Source organism: Bos grunniens, chromosome 13 (assembly GCF_055505025.1).
Source record: "Bos grunniens cultivar Pamir isolate PY7600 chromosome 13, Bosgru_T2T1.0, whole genome shotgun sequence".
Taxonomy (NCBI): Eukaryota; Metazoa; Chordata; class Mammalia; order Artiodactyla; family Bovidae; genus Bos; species Bos grunniens.
In genome coordinates, this window is record NC_141177.1 from 53,442,468 (window position 1) to 53,462,092 (window position 19,625).

The window sequence follows — 19,625 nt, forward strand, 5'->3', positions numbered from 1 at the left end:
ATCCCAAAGAAACCAATGCCAAAGAATGTTCAAGCTACCACACAATTGCACTCATCTCACACGCTAGCTAAGTAATGCTCAAAATTCTCCAAGCCAGGCTTCAACACTGTGAACTATGAACTTCCAGATGTTCAAGCTGGATTTAGAAAAGGCAGAGGAACCAGAAATCAAATTGCCAACATCCGTTGGATCATTGAAAAAACAAGAGAGTTCCAGAAAAACATCTATTTCTGCTTTATTGACTCTGCCAAAGCCTTTGACTGTGTGGATCACAAAAACTGTGGAAAATTCAGAAAGAGATGAGAATACCAGACTACCTGACCTGCCTCCTAAGAAATCTGTATGCAGGTCTAGAAGCAACAGTTAGAACCGGACATGGAACAACAGACTGGTTCCAAATAGGAAAGGGAGTACGTCAAGGCTGTATATTGTCACCCTGCTTATTTAACTTATATGCAGATTACATTATGAGAAACGCTGGACTGGAAGAAGCACAAGCTGGAATCAAGATTGCCGGGAGAAATATCAATAACCCCAGATACGCAGATGATTCCAACCCTTATGGCAGAAAGCAAAGAAAACTGAAGAGCTGCTTGATGAAAGTGAAAGGGGAGAGAAAAGGTTGGCTTAAAACTCAACATTCAGAAAACTAAGATCATGGCATCTGGTCCCATCACTTCATGGGAAATAGATGGGGAAACAATGAAAATGGTGAGAGACTTTATTTTGGAGGGCTCCAAAATCACTGCAGATGGTGACTGCAGCCATGAAATTAAAAGATGCTTGCTCCTTGGAAGAAAAGCTATGATCAAATAGACAGCATATTAAAAAGCAGAGACATTGCTTTACCAAAAAAGGTCCATCTAATCAAAGCTATGGTTTTTCCAGTAGTCATGTATGGATGTGAGAGTTGGACTATAAAGAAAGCTGAGTGCCAAAGAACTGATACTTTTCAACTGTGGTGTTGGAGAAGACTCTTGAGAGTCCCTAGGACTGCAAGGAGATCCAACCAGTCCATCCTAAAGGAAATCAGTCCTGAATATTCATTGGAAGGACTGATGCTGAAGCTGAAACTCCAATCCTTTAGCCACCTGATGTGAAGAGCTGACTCATTGGAAAAGACCCTATGCTGGGAAAGATTGAAGGTGGGAGGAGAAGGGGATGACAGAGGATGAGATGGTTGGATGGCATCACCGACTCAATGGATGTGAGTTTGAGCAGGCTCCAGGAGTTGGTGATGGACAGGAAAGTCCATGGGGTCGCAGAGTCGGACATGACTGAACAACTGAACTGAACTGAATTGTGTTGGTTGTGAGTTATTTTTTCTTTGTTGCAATTTAATGATCATTTATATGCGCTTGAACTGTACCAATAGTAACTAGCCTTAAACTTTGACAGGTTGGTGCAAGCTGGGTGGGAGTATATCCCCATTACCTACATTCCATGCTACCCAGTTATTCCTTAAAGTGTAGATTTTTATTAAAATCTTTCCAAGGCTAGTGCAAAATGCAGCTTAGTTATGCTCATTTTATAAAACTTTTTCTATAGAAACATAATACAAGATTTGTTTACAGATACTTCTCTGGTGATCCAGTGGCTAAGACTCTGTCCTCCCAAAGCAGGGGGCCCAGGTTCAATCCCTGACCAAGGAACTAGATCCTGCATGCGCAACTAAAAATTCTAATGCCACAATTAAAGATCCCATGTGCAGTAACTAAGATCCCACTCAGCCAAATAAATAAATAAATATTAAAAAAACCATATCATTAAAAAATAAGATTTGATTACAATATAAAGTAAGACCATGATAAAATATCTAATTATAACAAGTCATGAGTTCCTGAAATTCCGAATTCATGGAAAACTTGAAATATTATTACTTTCAGGTTCTCAAAGTACTTTTACCTATATTTTACAAGTATGACCCAGAGTCTAAATGACCTTTTATCAATACATAGATTTTAAAACTTGATAGTCAGCATATTTTTTATATGAATAGCTATAAACAATTGAGAGTATTTGAAAATTACTTTCCTTTTAAGATAGTAAATAATTTCTTGGTGAAGTTTCTATTAATTTACTTGGCAATTTCTTTCTGGGTAATGCAAAGCTAAACAGTCTACTTACTGACTTAAATGTAAATTGGAAATTAGCAAATTATTTATTATATTTGTTATCATCAAAAGAATAGGCTGGGTAAATTTTTAAGTCTAATATCAATTTCAGATTCTTGCAACAAAGCTAATTTGAAGGGTATTTTTAATTGGAGTACTGATAGTTTTATCTTAAACTACCTAATTTTTTGACTTAGTTCTTTAACTAAGAAGCAGAGAGATAGTAGATCTGTAATAATGAAAAGGGAGGCAGAAATATATTTGTATAGGCAAAATTAAATCACAGTATATCTTGTGGCTTCCCAGATGGCTCAGTGGTAAAGCATCTGCCTGCAATACAGGAGATGCAGGTTCAATCCCTGGGTCTGGAAGATCCCCTGGAGGAGGAAATGGCAATGCAGCCCAGTATTCTTGCCTGGGAAATCCACGGACAGAGGAGCCCGATGGGCTATAGTCCATAGGGTTGAAAAGAGTAGGATATAACTGAGCAACTGAGCACACACATACACATTAAATCTTTCCTACTGAGTGGACTAACGTAAATTTCCTTACTATTTGGTTCTACGATTCCTTTATAAGTAGAGCCATAGGAAGTGAGTGCCTCTTGAAACCTCTGCATCTGCAAGTCTTTTCTGAGAATGCTCCAGTCTCCATTGGATGAGCCACCAAAATGTCCCAACCATGGACCTGTTAGAAGAAGAACTGTCTACTTTTTGAAGTTTCCTCCAGAGGATTTCCAAAGTTCCCCATCATTTTCCTCTCCAGTCAGTCAGTTGATTTCCCTTCAGAAAAATCTCTTTCTCTTGTGTTCACATACAATTTTTTAGTTGGCTTCTCCTCCTGTATAATATATAAATATCTCATTTTTATTCATTTCCCTCCTTCACTGACTCCAACTCTCACATGTTCTAAGGAAATTGGCTTATGAATTAGAAACCATCAGATTTCCTTTGAAACATTTTCTAGGCCACTCACTTTAAGGGATCAGTGCCACCAACTCTGAAGCTTTTGAAATTCCCCAGATGTCCTCTGCAGAATCTCCATAAGGCTTACTCTCATCAAATCTATCAGTATTTAATATAAGGTACTTAACACAATCATTTATTTTTTCTATTTTTAAAACTTACTCCTGGAGTAACCTCCCCAGCTTTATTTTTTATTGCAAATACTTAGTTGTATGCGTCAGAGCCATATTGTGGATGAAGGAGGTTTTCCTGTGGGCTGGCCCGATTTCCAAAGAGAAAGGAATTTGGAGTGCCAAACTTCTAGCTGAAAATCTTCTGAAATACAACCTGTCTATAAATTGAATATGCATTCCAAATGCCACTGTGCTCACATAAGCCTCTACGTCTGAATAGGTCTGACGGGATTCAGTTCTAACAGGAGATTTTACTGTCTGGTTATCCCATCAGTGACCTGAATGTCCACAAGGTTTGATGAACAGACACTGACCATGTTGAAAAGCCACCACCCTAATCATGTTCTCCTAAGACCTGTGACTGTCTCAGGAGACATTGGGCACAAGACCTCACCCACATACACCTCATTTACAGACCATCAACAACTAAGTTAGGGTTGGGGGAGATGGAGGATGCAAGCAGAAGTCAGTGAAGTTTTTATTTTTAAGTACTTGCTTTATATTAGGCTTCGTGGGGATTCACTCAGTCTTCTCTGTGACCCTGTTCAAACATCTGAGTACAGGGGTGGATGGATGCCCCAGGGAGATGATGGAGTTCAGGAAAAGCTTGAGTGAAGTGCACAACTCCTTGTGGTGCACAGCTCAAGCAAGCGTGAGGTGTGGCCCTTGGGGGTGTCACTGCCACCCCTGCTTTTACTCCTGCTTCCCAATGAAAAGGTTGCAGTCTTTGGTTTTCTGTTCCTCCTATGATGGCTCCACTTTATTTATCGGTCTTCTATAAACCCAGGGGCAGAAGCAGGTTCTGCCTGCTTCGGGCAGAAGCAACCATAAGGGTTCTGCCTCCAGGCTTCACAGTCCAGGGCAGGGACACAGGATTTGAATGTGGTGATTTCCCCATATTCTACCATTTAAAGCATTTTGAAACAAACTGTCTGCAACACTCAGACCAATCCATTAAATCTAATTTGTTCCAGATCCTTCTTGGAATAGAATTTTGGAGTTGGATAAAGTATTTTTAAAATATTCTAAAGGCAGTAAAATAATGATTTCAAACTACCAAATTTCTTATTTTGGTGGACTCTCTCCTGGGGTCAGTAAGGTCCTTCAGATAGGCTACGATCTCTCGATACGATGAAGCTAAGTAAGCAAACATGATTCAGGAACCAAAGTTGCACAAAGAGACAAGGCCTATTTTTTCTTTTTTTAATTGGCAAGATTTCATCAGTAACAGCCAAGTGTGAGATGCTGGGAGACAGGGCTACAGATTGTAAGAGTGTAGCCCGAGGAGGGAGACAGACAAGGTGGTCAGATCCAACCTGTGTTAAGATCATGATTGAATCTTCTGGGGCTAAGTTCAAGAGAGGGAAATCCTGAGGTGAAAGTAATCTGACAGGGACTAGACTAGGATGACCGATAGCAAGAGAAAAAGCCAAGGTGTAAAGAACTGTCCTCGGAGCCGTGGAAAGCAGAAAGTTACAACTGAGAACTGATCTCTTGAACAAGACTGTTCCCGCAGGAAGTCCAAATTACAACCAGATAGCGCAGACATGGAAAGCAGAAACACAGAAACTGTTCATCAGGGATTATAGCCCGGCAAATTGTTTTTTTTTTTTTAAATCAGCAGGCCGCAGACAGTGGCTTGGCAAACTTGCATAGTTTTGTCTTATCCTTAAGAGAATTTTCTTCCTTCATCCCTGCCTCCATTTATAGTACTTACTGCTGCTTGCTGATTCAGAATGCAGGATACTTGTTACTTCCTAGGTCAGCAGCTCTCAGACCAAACTCTCTCTCCCTTTCTCCTTCCTCCTCCTTTTTTTCTTTCTTTCCTCCTCCCTCCCTCCTTTCTTTTTTTCTCTGTGTTTCTCTCACTCTCCTGTTCCCTCTGATACAGGAATTTCATCCACCTCTTTGTAGTAGTCTTACTTACAACATTACTATTTTTCAGCCACCAAAGACAATATACTTTCTGGGGTCTGTTTCTCTTTGCCTTATCTTCTCTTTAAGATGGTTTCCAAATTCTCATCTATATTTCAAAATTTTAAAAATACATGTGCAGCAGCTAAGCTTCAAAATCACCAAGAGAGTGAATTGCTTCTTTCAGTTCTGCTTTGCCGCTCTGTTCAGGAGGTTAAAAGACAACTGTGGCTTTTATTCTCTCCCAGCAAATCCTGAACGTTTACGTCTTAAAGAAAATGACATGGTGGACCAACCCCCTGGACTCATCTCTGTTTCGATTTAATTACAGACACAGAGTCACGTGAGAAAAAGGCAACTGCCTTTTATGGATGAGAAATACCTGCAATCCAAAGACAAATAGGCTGAAAAAATACTATGTGCTGCGTTTATTTGGATTCACAGAGCTTTTATCTAATGTCACCCAACTCTTTTCTTCCAGAGCTGCATTTCCAACTATATTGAATGTTCCAGCCACACAGTATCCCTTTAATCCATCAATTTAAACCTATGCCACAGTGAAGAGTTTGTGAAGATTTATGAAAATAGAAAACCCCTGTTGGGGTCAGAATCTGACTAACAGATGGGGAGAGAACCCTATTTACTAACAATTGTTTCCTTATTGCAGAAAGAAGCGATTTTCATGTTTGTTCGAAAGAAATATGTTAGTGTTTGCCACTAGCTTCCCATAGCACATAGCAAACATTACCCTGAACTTGAAAGTCTGCCTAACCTGGGTGCTAAGAGGCCAGCCTCCCTCGGCCCAAAGGGTTTCAGCTTAAGGAAAAACTTGACCTGTGGGTTTGTGATCCATGGTGAAACAGGCTAAAAAGGTTCATCTGGAAAATAGCCTATAACTGGTGTTTACATTTCTTGGATAACTTCTACCTTGTTTGGGGGGTTGTATTTTTGTTTTGCTTTGTCTTTTGAAATAATTTCTGGAATGCTGTTTGAGAAAACTGGGTTGCGAGCCATTGGACTTTGATGATGGTACTTGAGAGCAGTGTTCCTCTATTTGTAAAACACTGCCACTAAAAGGAAGAAATACATTTTATCAGCCTCTGTGGTGTGATACATTCATTCATTCTGTATCTCAGAGCAAGTCCTGGGTTTTATGGAGAAACCACTTAGAAATATTTGTGAGTAATGGTACACCAGGGAGCACCACAATAGGACGTGTCCTGACTTCTTCTGTACACAAGCTGCATCCAGTATAAACACATAGGAAGTTGAAGGGCTTTCTTCTCTTTGGGCTGTTGTTTGACTACAGCTGTTATACTACAACTGCTGCTGCTGCTGCTACTAACAATAATAGTAGACTGAAAGTGTCGGTTGCTCAGTTGTGTCCAACTCTGCGACCCCATGGACTGTAGCCCATCAGGCTCCACTAGTCCATGGAATTCTCCAGGCAAGGAGAATTCCCACTAAAGTGGGTTGCCATTCCCTTCTCAAGGATATCTTTCCCAACCCAGGGATCAAACCCAGGTCTCCTGCATTGCAGACAGATTCTTTATTGTCTGAGCCACCAGGGAAGCTCAAAAGTAGGCTATACTTTGAGAATAAAAAAAAAAAAATTTCACTAGTTCTTCCCAGCACCTCTGCTCTATAGTTTGGTTACCTACAGGGTTAACATACCTTCCAGTGACCTATAAAAAGAAGAAATTGCACATGCTCAATCTCAAAAACTACACACGTAGCACACACCACACACACACACACACAAACACCTGAGCATATGATGGAAAACACATAAGGGAACCTTAAAGATTTCCACAATTCTGAATTTTCTGTCTAAGCTCAAGTTTTAATCTTACACTATAAAGCAGCGGTCCCCAACCTTTTTGGCAACAGGGTCCGGTTTAGTAGAAGATAATTTTTCCACAGACTAGGGTATGGGCTGATGATTTGGGGATAATTCAAACATATTACATTTATTGTGGACTTTATTTCTGTTATTATTACATCAGTTCCACCTCAGACCATCAGGCATTAGAGCCCAGAAACTGGAAAGCCCTGCAAAGACTTCTCTACCAGATTCTCCATTACTGAGTCTCCCTGAGCTCTACTGAGCTCCCTGCATCACCCACCTGCCATTGTCCTGAAATACTGCAAAGTCCACATGGCTGACCCTCACGCTCACTCCCATGCATCCCATTAGCCCAGTGCTTTGAACATCCCCTCTAAGTCCTTACCTCTGAAATATTCAGTTCAGCATCCAAGACTCTAATAAATCAGTCTTCTATTTCTCTATTTTTCTCACTTCCTTCCTCCACTAGCCCTTTTCTTCCTTGATACAAAAACTTTCTCTGAGTCAGTTAACTCACCCCACTCTCAAGACTGCCTTTGGCTATACTTTCCTGCCAAGCCTGGAAGCTATGATGAGTTGGTTACAACATCCTTTTACGAGCTCCTTTACGCCACCTCCCTTGTCCTCTGTGCTTTCTGAGTTCGTGGCCTGACCATCTCCCTCATGCTGGATCCCAGATTCTGGCTTCTCGACCACTTGGCCTGTGGACATGTTACAGATGAATGGTGCCTGATGCTCACTGGGCAACGGCATCTGCAGAGCCTGCTCGGCCAGCTGATGGCCACTCCCTCTCATTCTCCTCATCGGCTTCTCCAAACCTTCACGACATTCTCTGTACCTCCTATCCCATCTCTCAAGCATCACCACCATTAGCCAGTGACTTAAAGCAAGACAGTCTTCAAATGACCCATTTCCCATCCCCGCCAACTTCTAATCATCTCTCCCTCATCCTTAGCTCCTCTCCAGCACTTCCAGAGGAGAGTCCTTCTCCCAATTCTGAGTTTAACTTTGCTGTCTCAAGTATTCCCCATTTCCAATATCTGCAACCTCTTCCTCTCTACTCATTCCTTCCTCAGAGCAAATTAAAGTTATTTAAATTTCCTCTGTCTTCAAAACAAACTAAAAGCAAATAACTTGCCTCTGTATCCTCTTCCAAGAATGGATTGTTTTTCCCTCCATTTGTTAGCCAAACTGTATTGCTATCCCTACTTCCTTATTTCTCTTTTACTCTTATTATAATCTTCTTGGTTTTCATATTGAGAGATACTAAATGCCCATCAAAGCAATGTATCAGGCAAGATGCAAAAACATAGAGAAGAAAATATTTGATTTCTAGTAATGTTGTTGCCCATTTTCTGTTCTATATTCTATTTATCTGTTAGTTTATGTTTTTGTTTCACCCATAAACATTTTGTTGTATGTTGCCAATAATTAAGGACACTCTTTAGAAATCCATTATACCATTGTCATACCTAAAAAGTAATTAGCAAAACTTCTTTAATATCATTAAAACTCCACCACTGGTGGTAACAATTAGACAGCTATTCTAAATAGTCCTATTTTTGATACACAATGTAAGTAAACATTCATTTTTTAAAATCTTATATGCGATTTTGTAATCTGCCTTTTCCTCTAAGATCATGTATCTTTCTAAATTACTATGTAGCTCTCCCTCATTTTAAAAAGCTGTCAATAATCTTTTCTATAAAGGTCATAACTTTTTTCACCAGTATCCTCTGCTAAGTCACTTCAGTCGTGTCCAACTCTGTGCGACCCCATAGACGGCCGCCCACCAGGCTCCCCTGTCCCTAGGATTCTCCAGGCAAGAACACTGGAGTGGGTTGCCATTTCCTTCTCCAATGTGTGAAAGTGAAAAGTGAAAGTGAAGTTGCTCAGTCGTGTCCGACTCTTAGCGACCCCATGGACTGCAGCCTACCAGGCTCCTCCGTCCATGGGATTTTCCAGGCAAGAGTACTCAGTGGGGTGCCATTGCCTTCTCCGCCAGTATCCTCTATATGCCCATAAAGTTTTGTTACTATCTTTTGTCTCCTTACAAGCAGCTACTAAGCATATTCATGTTTTATTTTGTTTTGTTGCTTTCATATTTGGTGGGGGATGAAGATGTATCTCATCTTCACCATTAGGCATTAGTTCATATGAGAAGAAGACTGAGATTTAATTTCATACTTCTTGAAATAATTATCCACTTCTCTAAATCCATTCATTCTTTAGTTTTGTGGTTCAATTTCCATCTCTCCCAATCTTCTGCTCAGGAGAGGGCCTCCATAAGTTGTTGTTGTTATTGTTCTTTACTTAATTGACATGTAACATTTTATTGGATTCAGATGTACAATGTATTCAATATCTATATATATTGCAAAATGATCACAATGTCTAGTTGACATCCATAACTTTACATCATTACAAGTTTCTTTTTCCTTGGAATGAGAACTTTTAGATCCACTCTCTTAGCAAGTTTCAAATATACAATACAGTATTATTACCTATGGTCACCATCTATACATCCGAGAACTTACTTATTTTATAACTGAAATTTGTACCCGCCAGTTTGCAACCACCAATCTATTCTCTGTATGCTGCTGCTGCTGCTAGGTCGCTTCAGTCGTGTCCGACTCTGTGCGACCCCGTAGACAGCAGCCCACAGACTCCTCAGGCCCTGGAATTCTCCAGGCAAGAACACTGGAATGGGTTGCCATTTCCTTCTCCAATTCTCTGTATAGATATGTTTGTTTCATAGATTTTGGAGGGGGGGAGGGGTTGTTTGTTTAAGATTTCACATGTATGTAAGATCATAAGGTCTTTCTCTGATTTATTTCAGTTAGCATAATGCCCTCAAGATCCATCCATTTTGTCACAAATGGCAGAGTTCCCTCCTTTTTTATGAGCGAATAATACTGCGTTGTATATCATTGTATATGTATACCACACTCTCTTTGTCCATTCATCTGTGGACACAGAGCTTACTTCCAGGTTTGGCTATTGGATATAATGCTGCAGTGAACGTGAATGCAGATAGCTTTTCTAGTTAGCATTTTTGTTTTCTTCAGGTATATCTATCCAGAAATGGAGTTGCTGGATCATATTCCATAATTTCTTAGGTGACAGATTCAATGAATCCTTTTAGTCCTAACCTTTCTTTATTCCTCTGCAGGATTTACATTCTTAGTCACATATTTTTTATTTATTTTTCTGTCTGCTACACTCTTTCGGTCAAGCAAGTCCCTGAGACCAACCGAGAATTAAGGGAGGTGATTAGAGTCCACCTCTCCTTGGGAGGAATAGCAAAGAAGGAATCATCGCTCATTTTTGCAACTTTCTTTTCCTTAGATTTCTATAGAATCACACTTCTCCTTGGTTGTCTCCTACATCTGATATCCGCCCCTCTGACTTTTCCCTGGCAGTTTCCTTCCTTTCCGGTTTTTTGTTGTTGTTTGGTTGATTGGTTGGTTTGGAGTTTTGGTTTCTTTTTTTATGTTTGCTGAGATATATTATTCTATGCTTTTCATTTGACATTTTCCTCATGGGGCAACTCAGACCAGTTGGCAGGCAATGACTCTGCAGCTTGACAGGTGCTGATGGAGAACAGAGCCATCACCTGGAACATCAAACAGCCTTGGGGAATCAGCCTGCTGCAGGGCAGGAGTGGGACATGGTTCTACTTGCTGGGGAGCAGGATGCTCTGGGCTCTTGGTGAAAAAGGACACTGGAGCACAGGTGAAGGTCAGCACACACATGGCTGAGCAGTCTTACTAAGAAGCCTGGACTCTATCTTTCTGTTTATCCAGGAGATTTTTCTAGGTTCTTAGGATATACTAAGCACTATCATTTCAGCTGCAGTGTAGGAATATCTTATTCTTCCCACAGAGATGAGCATACTAGGATTGCTTCTGTGACTACAAAAAGAGACCAGGTAGAAAAAGATGTGCTGGTGGGGAAGGGTAGCAGGAAGCCAAAAATTCAGGCTTTATACTCAGTCAGTCTAAAATAAAATATTTCAATGGGATAGTATTTATGATTTATTGGGATTCTCAAAATGTTTATTTGGTGAGCAGATATGACTGGCATGGAGCCTGAGAAAACATTGTAAGTTCTAGAAGACTTGCCAAACAAACTCAGGGCTGAAAACAAGCTCCGTTACAACACAGTGTACACATGGGGTGCTAGGGAAGAGTCATTTTCATTAGAATATGGTTCATCAGAGGGGGAAGAAGGGTAGGAAGAACTGGGAGATTGGGATTGACATATGGACACTATTGATCATGCACATGCTCAGTTGCTAAGTCCTGTCCAACTCTTTGTGACCCAGTGGACTGTATCTCAGACAGGCTCCTCTGTCTATGGAATTTCCCAGACAAGAACACTGGAGTGGTTTTCCATTTCCTTCTCCAGGGGATCTTCCCTACCCAGGGATCGAACCTGGGTCTCCTGCCTGGTAGGTGGATTCTTTACCACTGAGCCACCTGGGAAGCCCATACGCTATTGATAGTATATGAGAAGGGAATGGCAACCCGCTCCAGCATTCTTGCCTGGAGAATCCCATGGACAGAAGAGCCTGCTGGGCTTTAGCCACGGGGTTGCACAGAGTTGGACATGACTGAGAAACTAACACATAAAATAGATAACTAATGAGAACCTACTGTATAGCATAGGGAACTCTACTCAGTGGTCTGTGGTGACCTAAATGGGAATGAAATCTTAAAAAGGATTGTGTGTGTGTGTATATATATACACACATACATACATACGTATAGTTGATTCTCTTTGCTGTGCAATAGAAACTAACACAACATTGTAAAGCAACTATACTCCAAGAAAAATTAATTTCAAAAAAACAGAATATGGTTCTCTCCTGAGGGAACACTTCTTACAGTTGCAGCGTGTGGGGCTCAGACATGCCCAAGTCGGTCCTTGACCACATCCGGCTGTTTTCCCACCATCAGCACCTCTCTTTTCTGCCACCTCAGAATCCATCTCACCATACAGAATGCTCCTCAGTTCCCTGACAGCAAGAGGAAAGTAACGAGAAACTGACGGCTCACACTCAGAAAGTCACTTCCACATTCTCTCTGTCCTTACAGGGAAATAACTCCCACTTAAAATTTTACCCTTGCGAGATAAACATTCCAGCAGTGCATTCCCCAGGCTTTAGGAATTCCTATTACTGGACAAAGTTGAGGCTTGTTTCTCTCCAGTGTAGTTCACCTTTTGTTTATTTTGTTTTGGCTGCCACATGGCATGTGGGATCTTAGATCTCTGACCAGGGATCGAACCTTCGCCCCCTGCAGTGGAAGCACAGGCTCTTAACCACTGAACCGCCAGGGAAAGAAAGAGAAGTTGCTAAGTCATGTCTGACTCTTCGTGGCCCCATGGACTGTAGCCTGCCAGGCCCCTCTGTCCGTGGGATTTTCCAGGCAAGATTACTGGAGTGATTTGCCATTTCCTGGAATGCCAGGGAAGCCCAATGTTCATCTTGCTGATGGGGATGCTGCTGATTAATGAGAATGTGTCTGAATTCTTAGGTGAATCATAGTCAATAAAAGAAATCGCCTGGTGCTCAAGGCTAATGAAAAAGGTAACAAGTGTTCTTGTATCTGGTGTAATATCTCTGGCTTTCTGTGCAGCCGGCTGCCCCCCGGGAGGACACCCCTGAGCTGAGTGCATTTTTGCGAAACTCCACCATCCCTCATCTGGTCAGGAGGAGAGATGTGCCTCAATTGGAGCCTCATAGACAGAGCCCCGCAAAGATCCTGGTGAGTTGTCTCAGAGCGTGGAGATCTGAGAGGGGAGGTTGGACCGGACAGAATTCCCAAAGGCTGCTGCTGCTGTTGCTGCTAAGTTGCTTCAGTCGTGTCCGACTCTGTGCAACCCCATAGATGGCAGCCCACCAGGCTCCCCCATCCCTGGGACTCTCCAGGCAAGAACACTGGAGTGGGTTGCCATTCCCAAAGGCAGGAGGTTTCAATTTTCAACTTTAAGTACCATTTTTCAGTCACCTCCCAAACTCAGATATGACCAACTTTTTGGCAGTATGTATTTCAGACGTAAAAGAGACTTTTTTTTTTTTTTTTTTTGCAATATAACTTTTTCACTCTTCTGAACCTGCCCTGGAGGCTACATGGGAGAAATAATAATGGAAACATAAAACATGACCTTTCGTACATTTCAAGAAGACAACGATTCAGTCATCAGCCAGTCCCCAGATACTGAGCTGGTGAGAGCTGGAGTGAGCCTGGAGAAACACTGCCCACGCAGTGGATCTTGAGGTGTCTCACCCCATCCCTGGATCTCACAGTCCTCTGCTCCACTAGAGGAGTCAAGAATGGTGTTTGCAGATGTTCTGGGCCCAAAGTATTGGGGTCTGTGGTGGAGCTAGCCTGAGCTTAGTCAGCCCTTTGTAAAAATGTAGATGGCATTCATGACACAGCACTTTCTTTAAAAAAAAAAAATTATTGATTTTTGGCTGCACTGAGTCTTTGTTGCTGCTTGGGCTTTCTCTAGTTGCGGCAAGCAGGGGCCACTCATGGTTGTGGTACATGAGCTTCTCATAGCTGTGACTTCTCTTGTTGCAGCACACGGGCCTAGGTGCTTTGCAGCATATGGAATCTTCCTGGACCAGGGATCAAACCAGTGTCCCCTGCACTGGCAGGCAGATTCTTATCCACTGTACTACCAGGGAATTCCGTGCTCAGCATTTTCAATTCAGTTGTCCCACTCATCCTATGGTGAATATTAATGCCATTAGCTGTATGCTTGCGTGCGTGCATGCTTCAGTTGTGTCTGACTCTTTTTGACCCCATGGACTGTAGCCCACCAAGCTGCTCTGTCTATGGGCTTCTCCAGGCAAGAATGCTGAAATGGATTGCTGTGCCCTCCTCCAGGGGATCTTCCCAACGCAGGGACTGAACCCGTGTTTCTAATGTCTCCTGCATTGGCAGGCGAGTTCTTTACGACTACTGCCACCTGGGAAGCCCAGCTGTATGCTTTAAAAGGGTTAAAATATTGTTTTGTTTTGTTTGATACATGTGTTTTAAAATTTTTATTTTTAATTTTTAAACATTTTTTGGCTATGCCATACAGCATGTGGGATCTTAGTTCACAAATGAGAGATTGAACCCATGCCCCCTGCAGTAGAAGTAGAATCTTAACCACTGGACCACCAGGGATCTAAATGTATGTGCTTTTTAAAAATATATGCCAGGCCTGACAGATAATGAGGGCGCTGCCCCAAGAATCTTTGATCACTGCGACAAATGATGATAAAACTACATAATCTAACACTTCAGAAGTTGAGACACATATGGATGGGTAGGGCAGAAAGTAACCAAATATATAGAAAAAGAGCAGTATAAAACAGAATTTTTCAAGTCAGGGTAACAGTCTGAACACTTGTATTTGCCTAATTTTCTCCCCCAGATCCCACTGAAATGACAATAAACATTTAATTAGTTAAAATGTATGTCTTGGACATACTCTGATATTCTTTTTTTTTATCCCAACCACATAAAAGGTTTCAAACATGAAACCTTTTTGTTTCATGTCCATTGACACAAAAGTGCAAGGAGTGAGTCTGATGTAATCAGTTAAATAAAGAGAGGAACCTTTATTATAAAAGAAGCACCTGCAATTACATGGCAAAAAACTATAGCAGTTGGCAGATACGACTCAACTTTCTGTAAATTTTTATGTCACTGTAATGTTTTTCAAAATATAAGAGTAGGGAATCTATATGCTATTCAGTGTAGGATAAAGTAATGGAATTAATATGGTATGATTATTTTCAAAAAGCTTCCAGGAAGAATGAAAGAACAGAAAACAGTGATTTAAGTTATGAGGGTGTAACGTAAGCATGGTGACTACAATTAACAATACCACACTGCATATTTGAAAGTTGCTAAGAGTGTAGCTCTTACAAGCTCTCATCACAAGAAAAAAAAACTGTGTGACTATGCATGGTGGTGGATGTTAACTAGACTGGCTGTGGTGCTCATTTCACGATATATACAAATATCAAATCAATACATTGTATCCCTGAAAGTAATAATGGTATATATCAATTGTGTTAGTTGCTCAGTCATGTCCCATTCTTTGTGACCCCATGGACTGTAGCCCACCAGGTTCCTCTGTCCATGGAATTCTCCAGGCAAGAATACTAGAGTGGGTAGCCATTCCTTTCTCCAAGGTATCTTCCTGACCCAGGGATCAAGCCCAGGTCTTCTGCATTGCAGGCAGATTCTTTACTCTCTGAGCCACCAGGGAAGCCCAATTATATATACTAATTATAACTCAATTTAAAATTTAATAAATAATTCATCTTTAAAGAAAGAAAACAAGGATTGACAGCTATAGAATTCTCATATTCAGTAGCAATAAGAAAGCCCTCTGGCAAAGCAATGTCCTAAACTATGAGGATCAGCAATTTAGAAAATTGAAATTTGAATATATTTTACATTTTCCACTTTAGCATATTTCTCATGAGTACACCAAGGCAACAGAGATCAAAAACTAAAATTCTTTTAAAAATTATATGCATTTCTGTTGGGTCAGATTTTGACCAATCTCAGTAAAAAGACTTTACCCAGTCTCAGTAAAATCAAAATCTGTAGGGTCAGATTTTTCCCTCCTATTTTTTCTCATTAAAGATTTTTATTTCAAGACGATTTTTAATGTCTGAACATCATAGAAAATTATTACTTACAGATGAGAGCAAGGTGATCTTTGATTTCCTTATCTGAAACTCATGTTTTATTCCCTTTCTCTCTTATTGGTGCAACAATTGCAAATCATCCACCTCCCCATGTCCTCGAGTCAAAGCAGTTCTGGATAGGGAGTGATTATGCGAAGTTTATTCTGAAATCAAAAGCTAAATAAGACCTCCTACAGTTTTTGTTTAGTTAAAAACAACTTACTGAATCCCATTTCTGATTAGGAATTTGAAAGTGCAGAATGCCAGCATCCTGTGTTGGGATCATAATTTCCAATTTGCATAGGAAAAATTTTGTATCTGTTAACACGGAGGTATAATTTCTCCTCTGCCTGAGAACATCCTAGCCTTTCTCATCTTGGCCCCCGCTGGGTTTGTGTAATAGTTATCATCCCATCTCCCTAAGCTCTCTTCTCTCTTTTGTTACTCAGCTTACAGAAACCTTATCTTTCTAACCCTACTCGGTGTGTGATACTCTTGATCACTTCTTGAAATCATCACATCCCTTGCCATCCCCAAAACATTCTCTCCTGGTCCTCTTCCTACTTTTTGGACTACCCCTTCTTAGCCTTTTGCACAGACTTTTCTTCCCATCCCCAAATGTTCCTTTACCTCAGGATTCCATCCTCAGCCCCTCCTCTTCTCTCCCATTGAGTCTTCTCTTTCAGAGAAATTCTTGCCTGACCCTAACTCCACTCATGCCTAAGTGCCTCCTGCCATCTCAGCCCCCAGGCTGCCTATACTCTAGACCAGGGGTCCCCAACTCCAGGATCTAATGCCTGGTGATCTGAGGTGGAGCTGATGTAATAATAATAGAAATAAAGTGCACAATAAATGTAATGTGCTTGAATCATCCAGAAACTGTCACTCCACACACACACACACACACACACACACACACACCCTTCATCCATGGAAAAGTTGTCTTCCATGAAACCGGTCCCAGATGCCAAAAAGGTTGGGGACTGCTGCTCTAAATTGTGTCATCTTTCTTGATGTCTGATCAACACACCAGACCCAATATGTGCACAACTCTCTGTCTCCATGAACCACCCCCCACCCTCCACCATTAGAATTCCCAATCTCAATAAAGCCAGTACCTATCCACTCTATCACCAAGCCCAAAGAGCTCTCCCATTTCTCTCTCTCCCTTGTCCCAGTCTTAAGTTGGCTACCATGGATCTATTCTACCTCCTAAACTTCCCTAAAATTCATCTTCTCTCCATTCCCATTGTATCAGGGTCCCATCATCTCTTATTTGGCCTTTATCAACCTCCCTGCATCCCACCCTCCTCTTTCTATTCTTTCTCACCTACCACCTCTCTCCTGAAATACACACATGATCAGACCCCTTGTTTAAAATGCTTCACAGATACAGATGGCTAACAAACACATGAAAAGATGCTCAACATCACTCATTATCAGAGAAATGCAAATCAAAACCACTATGAGGTACCATTTCACACCAGTCAGAATGGCTGCGATCCAAAAGTCTACAAATAATAAATGCTGGAGAGGGTGTGGAGAAAAGGGAACCCTCTTACACTGTTGGTGGGAATGCAAACTAGTACAGCCACTATGGAGAACAGTGTGGAGATTCCTTAAAAAACTGGAAATAGAACTGCCTTATGATCCAGCAATCCCACTGCTGGGCATACACACTGAGGAAACCAGAAGGAAAAGAGACACGTGTACCCCAATGTTCATCGCAGCACTGTTTATAATAGCCAGGACATGGAAGCAACCTAGATGTCCATCAGCAGATGAATGGATAAGAAAGCTGTGGTACGTATACACAATGGAGTATTACTCAGCCATTAAAAAGAATGCATTTGAATCAGTTCTAATGAGGTGGATGAAACTGGAGCCTATTATACAGAGTGAAGTAAGCCAGAAGGAAAAACACCAATACAGTATACTAACGCATATATATGGAATTTAGAAAGATGGTAACAATAACCCGGTGCACGAGACAGCAAAAGAGACACTGATGTATAGAACAGTCTTATGGACTCTGTGGGAGAGGGAGAGGGTGGGAAGATTTGGGAGAATGACATTGAAACATGTAAAATATCATATAAGAAACGAGTTGCCAGTCCAGGTTCGATGCACGATACTGGATGCTTGGGGCTAGTGCACTGGGACGACCCAGAGGGAGGGTATGGGGAGGGAGGAGGGAGGAGGGTTCAGGATGGGGAACACATGTATACCTGTGGTGGATTCATTTTGATATTTGGCAAAACTAATACAATTATGTAAAGTTTAAAAATAAAATTAAAAAAAATAAAATAAAATGCTTCACAGGCTTCCTCAGGACCTTCTGAATCAAATGGAAACTTCTTAGCACAAATAGGACTATTCTTTACCACCATTCTTTACCTCCTTGCCATCTGCCCACCCCACTCCCAAACACCCTTCTCTCCACTGTTCTGAACATGCACACAACTTATACAGAAGAACCAATTCCCCATTCACTTTAATGTACAGCAGAAACTAACACAACATTGTAAGTCAACTATACTCCAATAAAAATTATTAAAAATAAATACCAGCTTAATGGCTGGAACTTACAGAAGATTCTGCTTTATAACTAGAAAGTAATTTAGCCAGAAGAATGTTATGGAACAAATACTTGTCTATGGGTTAATATCACTGGGTCTCTGAGATAATACAGACTCATGGGCCTTCCTCTGAAGCTGTTTCAGGATTTGCTTAGTTCAGGGTCTGGTGCTGTGACTGTCTTTGAGTAATATCTTCCTGAGTTCTGAGAAAATGAAATGGAGCAGTTCAATTGCTGTTGTGGAAAGATTGTTTTGAAGTCTTTAGAACGGAGCTTAAATTTCACATCGTATTTTATGATCCGTTTTAGCTCTATAGTACCACCAATGTGGATGCGTCTTTCCTACCAAACCGTGTTTTTTCTTGATCGTTTCAGTGCATTTGTTCTTTATTTAAAGTTTATGGAGTAAGCAACGACTTCTGAGGAAACAGAATGTAAATAGACAGACTCTAGTGTTGATTCTCTACCGAGATTTAAAGATACCAATTCACCACTGCTGCTGCTGTTTTTTGCAGAATTGCACAAACATTGAGTGCTTACAAATCTCCTGTGTGGTGGGACGACTAGGAGGAGGAGAAAGCGCCGTCCTGAAAGTCAGGTCACGGCTATGGGCCAAGACATTTCTCCAGGTAAGAAGACCCTGGAGCACTGACGTGCCACTCACAGGAAACCTCTTCTCAAAAGCTCAGAGGGAAGCGTTTTTTAAAAGGATTTTTAAATGTTTTAACTTTTAAAATGTTTTAATTTTCAAATTTTTTCCATTAGATTTTTTATTTTTTAGATTAATTAAAAATTTTTTTTAAAAATTTACTTCTTTAATGTTTAAAATTTTTAAAGAAATTTCTGTGGAGGAATTGAGCCAAGGACAGCTGGTCATCTTTCCCACTACATGAAGTTGATATTTTTCCAGATTTATTGAGATCTTATTGGCATGTGAACTATATAAACTTAAGGTGTACAACATGATGATTGGATCCTGTATACTGTGAAATGTTTATCACAGTAAGGTTAGCTGATACCTCTGTCCCCTCCCATAATGACCTTGTGTGTATGTATGTTGAGAACTTTTATGATCTAATCTCTCAACAGCTTTGGTCTATACTACAGTGTTGTTGACTAGAATTTCTGTTGCACATTAGATCTCCAGGACTAATCCATGCATTAATTGCAAGTTTGTACCTTAAACATCGTCTCTCCATTTCCCTGACTCACAGATCCTGATAACCATTGTTCTCTACTTCTATACGTTTGGCTTTTTTTTAAAGATTCCCGCGTTAAGTGGGATCATACCCTATTTTTTTTTTGTCTGACTTATCTCACTTAGCATAATG

The 19,625-nt window shown here is 40.9% G+C and overlaps 1 protein-coding gene across 1 annotated transcript in view; it reads left to right on the forward strand.

Moving 5' to 3' along the window:
- ITGA8 (integrin subunit alpha 8) overlaps positions 1 to 19,625 on the forward strand; it is a 189,090-nt gene that overhangs the window by 145,987 nt on the left and 23,478 nt on the right. The window contains exons 26-27 of the mRNA XM_086334201.1: positions 12,655 to 12,783; positions 18,810 to 18,923. Of these exons, the coding sequence (XP_086190327.1) occupies positions 12,655 to 12,783; positions 18,810 to 18,923 (243 nt within the window). The remainder of the gene's footprint in view (positions 1 to 12,654; positions 12,784 to 18,809; positions 18,924 to 19,625) is intronic.